The sequence below is a fragment of the Xenia sp. Carnegie-2017 genome, unplaced genomic scaffold (genome assembly GCF_021976095.1).
Source record: "Xenia sp. Carnegie-2017 unplaced genomic scaffold, XeniaSp_v1 HiC_scaffold_22, whole genome shotgun sequence".
Lineage (NCBI taxonomy): Eukaryota > Metazoa > Cnidaria > Anthozoa > Malacalcyonacea > Xeniidae > Xenia > Xenia sp. Carnegie-2017.
Genome location: NW_025813485.1, coordinates 3,693,538 through 3,707,769, shown reverse-complemented (window position 1 = coordinate 3,707,769; position 14,232 = coordinate 3,693,538). Strand labels below are relative to the sequence as shown.

General features: G+C 33.7%; 2 protein-coding genes and 1 long non-coding RNA gene across 3 annotated transcripts; 1 reads left to right on the top strand and 2 right to left on the bottom strand.

The window, feature by feature from the left end:
* Nucleotides 1-106: 106 nt before the first annotated feature.
* On the top strand, nt 107-7,585 carry LOC124445962 (E3 ubiquitin-protein ligase CBL-B-B-like). The gene is made up of 6 exons (XM_046996747.1): nt 107-318; nt 2,252-2,878; nt 4,231-4,509; nt 4,742-4,879; nt 5,417-5,792; nt 5,958-7,585. The coding sequence occupies exons 2-6, from the start codon at nt 2,268-2,270 to the stop codon at nt 7,170-7,172; spliced, it is 2,619 nt and encodes an 872-aa protein (XP_046852703.1). The 5' UTR covers nt 107-318; nt 2,252-2,267; the 3' UTR covers nt 7,173-7,585.
* Nucleotides 7,586-8,082: 497 nt separating this feature from the next.
* LOC124445963 (ubiquitin-60S ribosomal protein L40) lies at nt 8,083-10,417 on the bottom strand. Its single transcript, XM_046996748.1, has 5 exons — nt 10,339-10,417; nt 9,813-9,921; nt 9,066-9,152; nt 8,889-8,991; nt 8,083-8,227 (listed from the first exon to the last, which is right to left on the bottom strand). The coding sequence occupies exons 2-5, from the start codon at nt 9,913-9,915 to the stop codon at nt 8,134-8,136; spliced, it is 387 nt and encodes a 128-aa protein (XP_046852704.1). The 5' UTR covers nt 9,916-9,921; nt 10,339-10,417; the 3' UTR covers nt 8,083-8,133.
* Nucleotides 10,418-11,088: 671 nt separating this feature from the next.
* On the bottom strand, nt 11,089-13,844 carry LOC124446868. The gene is made up of 3 exons (XR_006948549.1): nt 13,646-13,844; nt 11,853-11,956; nt 11,089-11,771 (listed from the first exon to the last, which is right to left on the bottom strand). It is a non-coding gene; the product is annotated as an uncharacterized LOC124446868 (long non-coding RNA).
* Between the last annotated feature and the right edge of the window lie 388 nt (nt 13,845-14,232).

Below are 14,232 nucleotides of genomic sequence, written 5' to 3'. Positions count from 1 at the left end.
ATTTACTGAAATGATTGTCACATATTAATTATATTATTCTTACGGAACTGAAAGTGTTTTGTTGAAAAGATAGTCATAATATACGTGCAATGATCGATACGTCGCTAGCGACGACGATTGTGTATGGATATGCCCACGCGTGCACTTTCAAAAAATTTCAATGATAATCTTTTACTGCACTTGAACAGCTTGGTTTTTTTTTTATACCATTGTACTCTTTTATTTCATCATGATTTTAATGTAATGGATGTGGATGTTTTTACGACGTATTCACACAGCATTCATCATATATCTTGTAGAAAACAATTAGGAAAGCAGGTTAGTGACCTTTTTTATACTTATACATAATTCTTCAGCATAACATCATGTCAGTTTGGATATCAGTTGCACTTTGTCTAAATAATTTTTTATAAACTTTAGTTAAGAAAAAAGCCGCACGTTATGACTATATGACCTTATTTACACTAGCAGTTGCTGTCGGAATTAGTTAATTCATGGCTTGAAAGCTCTGTGGATAATTTAATTCAGTGGCAATGACACGAAGGACTATTCAAAAACAGTCATATTAGTAAAAATATGCAACTTATATTTCTCTCTAATAACATGTTGTACACATTAAGACCTGTTTCAAACGTCGCACTTTACATCAGCCGAATTGATTTAAAACAAAAGATAACGAGGAATTTTATTTCATTTTCTTTTGTTTTAAATGCACTCGGCGCATGTAAAATGCGACGTTTGAAACGGGCCTAAATTCGTCGATAGGCCATGTACGTAAGTCAGACATCAATTGAAAAGAAATGGGTTTTGTCGCATCAAAAGGTCACCAGTCACCATCCTCTTCTCAGCAGAGAAATATGGTTCTTAACAAGAACGAGGTTTTGTCTAGTATATAGTCTAAAATCTATATGGAGAAAACAGAAAGCTTTATCGCCATACCATCTGGTTACAGCAAAAAGCAGCTTGTAGCAAACGCGTTTTTAAAAAGGCTAAAGGCTTTTTGAAGAAAAATATAGAGAATCTATACATATTTGTGAATGTTATTATCAATCTTATATGAAAGACGGAAGTGGCTGAAACAACTGAATTGATATCTCTTGTAGACCTAAAGTCTCTGTCTCTCTCTCTTGTAAACGTAAACAACAATATAGCCCTTTATGTTTGGTCTTTAGATAAGACTTATAATTTAGAACCAACGCTATAATGGTGGTATGACAATGTTTCTTGATTTTTTGTCTTGACAATGTATGTTTGGTTTTGAAAAATTGTCAGGAATCTAAGCATAAATGTGTTCGTACACGTTTCTTGTATCTAGAACGGGATAGAGCTTACTCAATATAGGAACTTGTTAAGTATGATTACGGAAATCGGACTACCTGCACGTATATTAAGGCTTGTGTGGGTGAGAAATGCGTCATTGGATTATGTCTCTGTTGCAACTCTGTTGTCACCTGCTTAAAAGGCACGCGTAAATAAGGGCCTCTACACGGCACTACACAGATTCAAAAGTATACGAATTTGCATACTCAAGGATACTAAAAATGCGTTGATTGATCCTTCTATAACCGAAATCCGTTGATTAACTAAATTATTATCGTAAACTGAATTATATATGGTAAACGAAGTTATATGTGGTAAATTACATGCCTGGATTATGCAATGCAGCAGTAAGCAGTTATAAGTAATTTAACCACCTACATCGGTCGTCCAAACGTCCTCACCTGTGTTGCACTAACATTTCAGTTCAAACCTAAGTTGACCCATACCCTTACACCCACATTTATCTCAACAAATGCAACGGTATGAACGGTTCTTTGTGTGCCTATAAAAATATTGCTACTGTACGACATCAGGTGTAGTCATGGTACTTTGTTTAGTTGAATGTGGGTTTACAAGTAAAAAAATATAATTCTACAGAAAGTTTTTCTTTGTTTTTAAGCAGCAAGGGTCATATAAAACTAAAGATCAGTGCTTAAAAGAAATATCGTGCCCTTAAAGAATATTTGACGCCTCGTGCAAGAATGAGCGGTGCCAAGTCATTTTGACTATTTCGCGTGGGGCTAGTTCGGACACAAGTGGGCTCTGATTATTAACAGCCTTTATATGAATGTGGAATCGATTAATTTTACTGCGTGTGCTGAAATAATGAAAAAACTTTGTATCGGGCATATGTGAAGGCTAATACATTTATTATACTTGAATATGTTGATCTGCATATGTTAATACCAACATTATTTTATTCACTCCTTAGACTTATGATTGGCTAAATGGAGTCACGTGCAGTTAAAATTATAAGAACACGGAAGAGGTTAGGATGTAAGTTGTTTAGGAATAAGGCAAGGAATATGACGAACGACGTTTCAACATCTTCAGCCAAAGCTGGCTTTTTGGTGAAACTACAAGATGCAATTGAAAAAGCCGTGACCCAAAAGATACAGGTTGATAGAAAGACTGTTGAAAAAGCATGGAAGTTAATGGAAAAGATCACAAAGTCGTGTCAGCATTCGCGAATGCATTTAAAAAACAGTCCTCCGTACATTTTGGATATTTTACCAGACATGTACAACAGTCTTCAAATTATATTGGGAAAATACGAGGATAGAATGCATGTACTTGCCGAAAATGAGTATTTTAAAATATTTCTTGATAACTTGATGAAAAAGTTGAAACAAACTATACGACTTTTCAAAGAGGGGAAGGAACAGTTGTATATAGAAGACTCGCGTTATCGCAGAGGTTTGACAAAGTTGAGTTTGATTTTCAACCACATGCACGCGGAATTAAAAGGAATATTTCCGAACGGTTGCTACATTGGAGATTCATTTCGAATTACGAAATCTGATGCTGGTGAATTCTGGCGAAATTCGTTTGGAACAAGGTATTAATGCTTTTCTTTTCTAATGGGTGCTTCCTTTTAAGAACACGCGTCAACTAGTCCTTGAAAAATCTAGATTTAAACCTTGGTAAACCTTGGTAAACTCTCTACATTTGACGATCTTATTGTTTTTTCTTCCTGTTTGAAAAAATAATATTGAATGTAGTAATTGGTAAACATTGGAAATGTAGACACCTGTTGTGCTACATTTTCAATTTTCAAGCAAATGGCAAATTTTAAGCAAATTTTAAGCCGCTTGTTCAGTGATTTAATGTTATTAATTTAAAATAACCAAAAAAAAAATCAATTTTAAAGTGCAACATTTGTTACTTTCAATCCAGATCTGATTGTCAACTTTTAAAGCATGTAATTTTTTACATACATCTCGCGTTTCACATTGTGATTAACATTGTTTAGCTTTTCGTTTTTATCAGCAGTAGAGTTATGTAAATCCCAGTTTAACTTTTCTGTCTTACTCTAATGGTTTTGTAATACATTGGCAACTGTATTCATCCATTGGTTGCAACACATGTGTGTAGGTAATGTGCAGTTGGAAGCCAAACAAAATGTAAATACTAATTAAGTCTTAACTAATTAAAATATATGGGAGTAAAGATATTTTAAATAACCATTTCAATTCTGTAATGAATTATTTTAATCAAGCTTGAGTTTTGTTAAATTTAAATATGTGTAGCATTGGTTGTGCTAGTAACACATGGACCTGCTTGAAAATAACACTTGAAAATAACATATGCTTGAAAATGCTGAAAAAAAGTTGAAACCATTAAAGATGGTTTCTTTCTAGGAACTCATACCAGTATTTAGTGAGCACCATCTTTCTGGTTCACAATATTGCTCACCCCAAATAAGCAGTTTTAGGCAAGTACAGTATGTATATGTTATTGACCAGCATGGAAGTCCAGATAGAAAAATATTTTCTTGAGGTCTCTTGAAGCTCAGCAGGCCGAAGAACGTTTTTTGAGACTGAGGGAAATATTTTCTATTTTGATCGACCTAAATGGTAAATAACATATCTATTTTTTTACTAAAGGCAACTGTCCTCTTAGATTTCTCAGTTAGATTCAGCAATGGCAGCCAAGTAGACAACAAAAATTTTGCTATTCATTTTACATGGGAAAACTCAAAGTTCACCTAAAATAGATAACTATAATCAAAAGTTGGCTGATGATGCCCTTTTTAAAACAAAGCAACTTGTTACTCAAGCATTTAGCTATAGGATTCCTTACCATTGTCAGACACATTAAAATTCTTGACTGTGATCAAATATTGTAAAATTCCAAACCACTGCTTGTCAAAGTGGTCTAACCTTTATTGTTTGACTCATTTGTTTGTAGGTCAATTGTACCGTGGAAGTTATTTCGATTGCACTTTCATGCTGTCCACGAAATTTCTACTGGGTTGGAAGCTATAGCTTTAAAATCAACCATTGACTTGACTTGTGATAATCATATTTCAATCTTTGAGTTTGATGTTTTTGTGAGATTATTTCAACCTTGGACAAGGATTCTAAGAAATTGGAATCTATTGGCTGTGACCCATCCTGGATATTGTGCATTCTTGACATACGATGAAGTTAAAGCGAGGCTTGAGAAGTTCATAGATTTACCAGGAAGGTAGCCATTAAATCAAAATATTATTACTAATAAATTATTTCCTTTCTGCCTTCAAACAAAAATATTAACATCTGTCACAACCAACAGTGTAAAATGATTTTTGATTTGCAAAAACAGGGTTTAGCCATTCCTCAGATTTTATTTGAATATTATTAACTATTTTTACTAGCAAAGTACAAAAGATATGTTATGCTCTGCAATCAATACTATGGCTGTTTTATTTTGTTTTCAGTTATTTATTTCGACTGAGTTGTACAAGATTGGGACAATGGGCGATCGGGTATGTTACTCCTGGAAAGAACATCCTTCAGACTATTCCACAAAATAAGTCATTGTTTCAAGCTCTAGTTGAAGGCTATAATGAGAAATTGTGAGTTGAATATTGTGCTTAGTTCAATTCATTTTCCTGTGAATTGTTAATTTTTATGCTAGAAGAAATTACATTTGGTAATTTAAACTTTCCTGTTCAGTTTGTTTTGTACACTGAAGAGTGCAACAAATAGTAATATCCATGTGTCTGTAAATAAGTAGAATGATGGTTGAAAAGTCTTTATGAACCAGTTACTTTTGAAACTGCCCTCACAAGTAGACAGGCAATGAAAACAATTGCAAATTTTTGATGTAAATGGTTGCATCTCTTCTCTATTCCCACTGTAATACCTTTCAATCTTTAGTTGATTTCAACAAAAATAGCTGCCAGTTTCATGACATTCTCAATATTAGATAGAAATAGTTTTGGTTTTCTGTCTTCATTGTGTGGAGCCATAATTTTGTTATCAATGTTTCCTGAAGTATACTATGTCTATTTCTGTTAGTACAACAGCATTGGAGTAAGAAACACATATGGTGGGAATTAAACTAATGCACCTACACTTTTAATGAAACAGCTATCTTGAACTTTTTATAGCTATTTATATCCAAATGGCCATCGTAACAACCCAGATCTTAGTCAAGACATTGTTCAAAAGTCGAATGATCACATTAAAGTTACTGAAGAACAGTATGAATTGTACTGTGAAATTGGCACAACCTTTGAACTGTGCAAGATATGTGCTGAGAATGATAAAGACATCAGGATTGAACCCTGTGGTCATTTAGTTTGTTACAGCTGCCTAGAACACTGGCAAGATTTTGGTGGTGATGGTTGTCCCTTTTGCAGGCAAGAGATCAAAGATATTGAAAGAGTTACCGTTGATCCGTTCGTGCCTCTTACTAAATCTGAAGAAGATCTAACGAAATCCAATTCTCTTGACTTCGATTCGGAGAAAGACGAAGTTCTCGAGGTGAGTTTGATCTAAAAGTATGTCTTCCTGTTTTGAGGTTTAATGCTCCATTTAGTTCTACGTTTCATAACAAAATTCATAAACGATTGGTAATTTTTCCTTTATAACCGTTGTTCTCTGTATTCTTTTTTGCTATACGTAACTATTGATTTTTTATTTTTACAGGACATTCACAATTGGATTCCAATGGTTGGAAACGAAAGAAAAGAACGACTTCGTGTAAACATTCCTTCTGCAAATTCACGTATGCCCAGAGGTGATGAGCATGACGATGATAGTACGCCACCACCTTTACCTGCTCGTAAAAATCATTCCCATCTTTGTGGTCACCTTCAATCCCCCACTTCACCTGTTCTTTTTCCGCGATCTCCACGTACATCTCCAAGACCGTCGCCAAGATCGTCACCTTTGGTGTCGCCTAATTTATCCCCAGAAAATTCTCCTCATCCATCTCCCCGTCTTCCCAGGCATCGACACTATCCCGTCGATATTTTGCCAGAAAATGATGATTTGCCTCCAAAACTGCCCGCCAGATGTAAGAACAGGCAGCGCTATGACAACCACCTTGGTGGAACTATTAATGGTTCAGTCCAACCAGTTGACCATGGGGATACTCATTCTTATTATACTTCGTCTCATGCAAGTCATTTGAGTAACAAACGGTTCGCAGGAAATGAAAATTCTTCAAGGACCAGGAATTATGCTGAACTTGCATTCCCTAAGCAAGAAAAGGACACCGAAGTGACTAAAAAACATACTCCAGTCGGTCCTCGACTCAGTTTAAATGATAAGGAAATCACAAGTTATGATGAAACAACAAATGAGCCAACATTTGATGACAACAGTGAGGCATTTGATAGCTTTGTCGTTCGTGAAGACCCCTTTGACGGTGCTAATCCATTCCAAGATGAAAAATTATCCTTACCGTCTACGAAAATAAATGCAGCATGGGGAAAAGAAGCGAGTTACAGCTTACCGCTGAGGGGTAGACATGCATCGAGGTCAGTTGAAGACCTGACAAGTGAAAGCACGCGTAATAATCACGATTACAGAAACGGTAGCCCGCCTTCTTTTGGCAACTTTGCAATGGGTAATGGTCTGCCAAGATGTTTCAGCAATCCTACTTATGTTAGTAATGAAGCTTTTATTGGCTCAGCCAACGATGACCACACGATGTTCACAAATATTTCTCCGCGACTTAACCGAAACGATTCGCAGAAATCCATTCAGTTCAATGAAGAAGATTTTCAAATTTTGATGAATCAGGGATATACACGTGACGAAATTAAAAAGGCTTTGATAACAGCAGATAATAATTTTGCTATGGCTCGAAAAATATTGCGAACCTATAATGGCAACAGGCAACATGAAGAGGAGTAAGAGATGTTGCAAATAAACAAATTTAGAACGTCGTACTATTCACAAGTTCAGCACTAAGAGTTTTATTGGCTTTGGCTTTTCAGTTCAATGGAGAGCAGACTTTTCTAAGCTAAAAATTGTGTAAACGCCAAGTATGTACATAATTATAAATTTAGACTATTTTAGTGACCTTTCAATTAAGGCAACTCGTTTCCAAAAAGTCTGCTGGACATCAGGCATTAATTGGTTGAAAGTAGTCCCTTCCATTTTTTAACAATCTTTAATAACACAGTAGACATATGACGTAAAAATTTTCATGTCAAAATCAAAATATTGAATCCTATGTACAAGAAAATCGTTGGAAATATTTGGTAGTTTTCATGTAGTTGAGAAATTAATTTGTTGAGAAAAATTAAAAAAATGTTTTGAGAAAACTTCATAGGTATTTTTACGTTAGTACGCCAAAGATAAGCTTATCGGTTGGGAAGATCATGCTATTTAAAACTGTACGATGGTGGTGAAGCCTGGCATAATTGCGTCTGCCCCAAACCATTAATGATGACGCATGTAAGCATGTGATTGTACTGCTGAAGGGAACATAAAGTTTAACCCATATAGTTCTATTTCAACACACTGGATAACTGCCACCAACAAATTGAGCTTTGAACAAAGCTTCAAGTATAAAATTAAATGCACAGTTGTCGGCTCAATGATTAGAATAACCTGGGACCTTGGAGAACAGTTAAACATACCAATGTGCTTAAAATAGTTACTGAAGAAAAACTCAAAGATTGCTAATAAAGTTGGATGCGAAGAGTGGTGTATTAGGGCATTCTAATGGAACTTTAGCTACACTTAATATTTCTAATTGTGTTTACAAAGTCATCCCTCCCCCAGCCCAGGTTAAAGGAAATCAAAGAAGAAACTCAAATATGGAACACACATGTATTCAACAAGTTTATTTTTCTTAAATATTTCAAACTTATTTAAGTTTCTTCTTGGGACGCAAATCATTGCAATGACCACATTTCTTCTTGCGACAGTTAGTAGCTCTGGGATGAAGTCGAGCATAACACCTAATGTAAAATGTTTGTTCATTCTCTAGTAAATGCATAATACTGTGATACTATAGATGAAATTCAAACACAAGAAAAACAACTAAACTTTAAATAACCAACATGAAAAGTTGTAAATAATAAATGATGAGGAATGCAGCATAAACTAACCAAATGCAATACTACATGATGAAATGCAAATGTAATACAATATTTTATCTCCAATTCTAATAGACTTATAAGATGAGCTACTACTAAAGTTATCATTGTGGATTAAAAATTTAAATCATTGTCCCCAATTTTATTTATAAATCTTGACATGTCATAATTACTATTCAAAAGCAACACTATTGTGTCTTCTAAGCAATCATCACATTTAAGTTTAACACATACTAAAACAAATGTTCTGCTGACTTTCTTACAAAATGAGATTGGCATTATCAGGTATTTAACATTTCTAACACACCTTGTTTGTTTTTCTAACATTGCTATTGACTAAAAATATCAACAATTATGAATAAACGTTGTTCGAATAGACTTGTTCAAAAAATACAATGATATTAATTTTTACTCAGACTAAAATGTCATGTTACGGACCAACCATTATGCAAGTTTTGGGACATCTACATCACATTATTGTACAAAAGGTATGCAAGTTATCTTATACCTAATTTGTACTTACTTTCGACAAATCATCTTGTCACAATTGTATTTTTGAGCCAAAATACGAAGACTGGGCTCTATCACTCCACCACGAAGCCTCAAAACAAGATGAAGTGTTGATTCTATACAACAAATACTAACATAAATTCGACTTCAGGCTTGAACACAGCATGCAGATTAAACAAATAGTAACGACCTTTCTGAATATTGTAATCAGAGAGAGTCCTTCCATCTTCTAATTGTTTTCCAGCAAAAATCAAACGCTGCTGATCAGGGGGTATACCTGAAACAAAATGCACATTTTAAACCATGAAATTCAAACTATACTTGTCACTTGTCTGGACAAGATCACCAATGGAGCGGAGTAGCAACATATTTCATGCGGTTACAAAGATCAGAAATTCCATTCCATTCAGAGGAGGAATTTAAAGTAAAAAAAATATCAAATGAGATAAAACATTGATCAAAGAAGTGTAAACTAAATGAACAAGTCATTGCTGTTTTGACAAGCTATTCAGATGAAACAATAATACATTTTATGATACATTTATATGATTGCTAATTGCATTAGTAATAAAATAAATTTATTATATGGCAAACATCACTTTTGGTTAAGTTACGTACGTTCTTTAATTGGCTCAAAAATAATTTTGCCAACAATACAAGGCAGTAGAGACTTTGCACTTGGTAAGTAAGGGCTTAAGGGCTTAATAAATACATAATAATTAAATATAATTACAGTTTTAGTACAATCATTTCAATGTTCCTGAAGATGATCTCAATACAAAAAACTGTGCAAAAAACAGTAGCGGGTACTTTTTTCCAAGTCATAAAATTACTCAAAACAAAAAATAAAATCAAGAAATGATTACAAATATTAGTATTTAGCATGCTAAAATTGCTAAATTAAAATTGACAAAACCTTTTCAATCTTAACATCTACCTTCTTTATCTTGAATTTTTGTTTTTACATTTTCAATTGTATCACTAGGTTCAACCTCCAAAGTAATGGTCTTCCCTGTCAATGTTTTCACAAAAATCTGCATGATGACCTACAACATGAACACAAAATTCTGTGGAAGCAAGTAATAATTTTTTTATGGCATTCTTATTATCCATTAAAACATTTCTTACAGATGGCTAAAAGACTACAAATGTCTCAAGATCATGTTTGGATAGGGCATTTTTGCTTGACGCGATTAAACAGAATAGGATTTATGCGAGCTGAATATAGCATCTTTTTGGCAACTTGTTTACGTTCTTTGATTGAACACATTCAGTATTTCAAATTAGCGAAATAAACTTATGAAAATTTCACTTTATGAAACAGGGACATGAACACTGTCACATTTCAATAGTAATCACTCATGATCTTTAACATTATCATAGCAACAAAAACTAAGACTAAAAGCTGTCTTCAATATTTTAATAGCTAATGGTATTCATTTGCTATCAAGTGGAAAACTTACCTATTTCAAAGAGAACAGATCCACAGAGAAACAAAGTAGAAGAGAGTAAAAAAGGAAAGAACATGTGTTGTAAGGGGGTCACTCAAAGGTTTCTCACGGAGTTCTGACCAGTTCTGACTGATACAAAAATAATGTAACTGGAGCACGAGCTTGGAAACTAGTCAAACTTGTCTGATGACAATCGTTTATGAATTACTCAGAAGATCAGAAGAAGCTCTTATTGGCTGATTATCAATAATTAAATCGCTTTGATCTAAAATAAATGTGCAATAATAATTCAGAGAGATCCTCCCATAATTTAACAAAGCCAAAATACTGCTATGGATCTGCCCTTCCTCTCACGAAAATACATTTTGAGAAGAAATTTTCAAAAGTTTTTTATTTGTATTTTCAAGCACTTTAGTCAAAAGAAATGGTGACAGCAAACTCTACCAAACAAATTCAGTGATAAACTAATGTTTCACAGTAATTTTCAGTTTTGTTGCATTCATTCAAGTAGCCATATCTTGGCCTTGGGTTTTTACGAAAAGTTGTTTGTTTTTTTTTTTGACTCTGAAGATGACTACCGCTAAGGTTGTCGAAACGTCAGTCGACAACAACAAAAACAGTCCTTCTCAGGACTATACCAACGTGGACGATCTACATTTACACACATGTAACAATACTCCTGGTTCAAACCATTTACTTTAAAGACAGGGTCAGTTTAAATAAATCCCCACATGTCTGGATAAAAAAGTCTGCACACGTTGATACTGTAAGATTATTTTTCACTTTTTACTGATCTTGAAAAAACCTATTCCAAATCTAATTAGTTTTATACCATTATAAGTTCATACTTATATGTCTATATTTAATTACAGGAAAAAATTCATTTAAATGCGTCAGAGAAAATACTAAAAATTTGCATTAAAATTGGTATATCAAAAAGTAATACAGAACAACCAGAACAAAAACGAATGTCAACATTTTAAAAATAAGCAGAACTGACTTTTTAACAGCCATACTGGTTTTCCAAGCAAAATTTATTATTATGTGAATAAATAGTTGTGCAGTGATTTCTAAAATACAGTGCATCTTCAAGCACGCTCACGCTTTAACTTGTGCTTACGTAAAAACAAGAACAGCCGACTTTGAGATTAATGCTTAGATCGACAGGGCTGGAACCAGGAAAAAACTTTATCACTTTTATTGTAGCATGAACATTTAAACAATCACCAGGAATGTTTTGTGAACAGCTTACATGACCTCTGGCATTAAGGGAATTGCTTGTCGCACATTTGACTTGATTGAGCTGTGATGGATAGTACTGGCAATTTGAACAAGGGTTGGGATCTAGGCTGCTCGTTGAAACTATGCTTTTTTCTGTATCGCAAAGACTGATATACTGAGGTTGTCGCTTTTCCTTTATTCTTGACATCCTGTCTTCGTAATATCTTGAAACATACAAAAAACTTTGTAAAATACTATATTTACATATCACAAAGCTTTTCATTGTGTAAAATAATCAATCTTACTTCAAAAGCTTCTTTGCACCAATTCTTCCTTTTGTTGCAAATGTCAAGTTTATGTAGAGTATAAATGCCAACACGATGGTGAATGCAGTGTTCATGGAAAGAATCTTGAGTTAGGATCAAATGAAGTGGATTAAATGTGGCAAAAAAAGATAAATTGTGCGAAGCGAGTGACTTGTATATATATATACAAGCCAAGTGTTAATGTACTGCAGTTAAGAAAAGGGAGGTTGAACCATGCGAAACAGAAAATACACCCACATTATTTAAAACAATATCAAACAGATGCATAACTTTGCTAACAAATAAGGAATTTAAGATTATATAATGAACGAAATGGTTACATTTTAAACATTTTACGTATTTATAAATACAAAATACCCAGGAAAATGTGCTAAATGCAACATGTAATGGTAATTTAAAAGAAATGATTAAAACTATGACTGTTTGTCTTGTCTACAAGGGCCGCGTCCGCCCATGTAAATTTTTGAAATATCCGAATTCCAACCCGGAGTAAACCGGCACTCGAAACCTTTCCCACACCTACCAAGTTATTATCATAAACTAATGTAACCGTCGAAAATCTTTCTTATCATAAACGTACCAATTTATCAGACAAATACATTTAACACTCATTATACATACACATATAAATAGGCTGTTATCTTAGCTTGATATGTATAAACGTAATATTGTAAAGTTTTTCTTGTCTACTCAATAACATAATTTCCAAATATATTTTATCTATTTTTGGAATTCAAAGACATCTTACACATTAGCATCTGAACTGCACGTATATATTGTCTTTTAAACACATTTTGGCACCCGATATACAAATAATATATAGCAATCTTTATTTTAACTGGTGTCGTTTACTCGAATTCTCTTGAATGACCAAGCTTAACCCCGCGTCAGACACAACTTCCTATAATGACTTATGTCGTTACTCTCGATTTATACCACTTATAGACTTGAACTCACACTGATTGACATAATTTATGACTTAGTTGTTTTGATTTGTTGGCCATTGTATTTACACTTACAATTCTAACTCAATGTATAACACTCCTTGATTTTATACAACATTCATTTTTTTCTGGTGATAAGTGTAATGATATAATTTTAATATACCCCCAATTACTCTCATTAATCGAAACTTTGATTTTGTGTTTCTTAGCTACTGTCAAAGTTTTGACGACTTAATTTTTAAGAAGTAACCATGATGCATAACATGTCAATTACTCTACATGGGGGAATTGTTCGCGGAAAAAATTTTCCTTGGATTAAACTTGATAGCCTTTATTTTCTTTCCTTTTTCATTGATTTCATGTACGCATTCATATTTTTTCACTCTTTTTTCCTAACTGAACCCGTTGTTGCTAGTTACAACAAATACGTATCAATTTTAAAAGTAATGGTTACAGACATGCACATACGACATGGCAAGCTTTATGTTTGATCTTGATATTGCCATTAATGAATGTAATCATGAGATGGTTCCACAGGAAATATTATAATGTACAAATATGTCTCTAACGGTATCGAGCCTTGATAAACAATAAGATTGTCCATAGTTTTAAAGGAATGATAACTATGAGTTTAGTTGCAACTAACCATCATTTATAAATCGTATTCACAGATTCAACGAATTCATGCTTTAAAAACATTAATCGTGCGGTTGGTTTTCTTTACGTGTATCAATATGTAGATAATAAACTTGAAAAGTAGAAAAACGTGACGACATTTTTGGAAGTCGTGGGGCATAATGATACAAACGTTTAATGTAGCTATCTTACCTTGGACATCTTGACGATGACAATAAGTTCTCCGGCGATATTATCTTCAGAATTAACTTCACAAAGAGCAAGAGAACTATCGCTGAGGCGACCGGAAAAACTATTTTGACCTAGCAAGTTTTATCTAGTCAGTTTTGATACAGAGAGCTTAAAAAGATCTTTGTTCAATGGCTAAATTTTACAGATGAACTCATGCACTAAATTCAAATTTTGCTTTACGTTAATTAGTGCGTAAGCTGCAGTATGTCATGCGAAACGCGTCATGCTAACGATGACTTTTTGATGCAAGAAAAAAATATATGTCTCTCTAAATACACAGATTTCAATGTTGTTTAAAACATTTAGTTGTAAATTGCAAATAAACGCTACTTTTGCAGATGTGTATGCAATTCACGGCGAATTAAGTAGAGCTTTTAAAAGGGGAGTTAATTACTTTCAAAAATAAATCTGCGTCATGAAGGATGCTTTCAGATAGTTAAGTATAAATTTATTCACCTGGTTTTCTTCTTAACAGACGTTTTACGGATTGCCAATCATACGTTGTGAATGTTTGCTCAGTTCTTATGTCCAGTATATCTGTAGTATAT

Excerpts from the sequence above, each read along its gene's own strand:
- LOC124445963 (XM_046996748.1), bottom strand. The coding sequence starts at position 9,915 with ATGCAGATTTTTGTGAAAACATTGACAGGGAAGACCATTACTTTGGAG. Across the intron at positions 8,992-9,065 it reads TGATTACAATATTCAGAAAG|AATCAACACTTCATCTTGTT; the intron begins GTCGTTACTATT and ends TTTGTTGTATAG. Across the intron at positions 8,228-8,888 it reads GACAAGATGATTTGTCGAAA|GTGTTATGCTCGACTTCATC; the intron begins GTAAGTACAAAT and ends ATTTTACATTAG.
- LOC124445962 (XM_046996747.1), top strand. The coding sequence starts at position 2,268 with ATGGAGTCACGTGCAGTTAAAATTATAAGAACACGGAAGAGGTTAGGA. Across the intron at positions 2,879-4,230 it reads CGAAATTCGTTTGGAACAAG|GTCAATTGTACCGTGGAAGT; the intron begins GTATTAATGCTT and ends ATTTGTTTGTAG. Across the intron at positions 4,510-4,741 it reads TTCATAGATTTACCAGGAAG|TTATTTATTTCGACTGAGTT; the intron begins GTAGCCATTAAA and ends TTTTGTTTTCAG.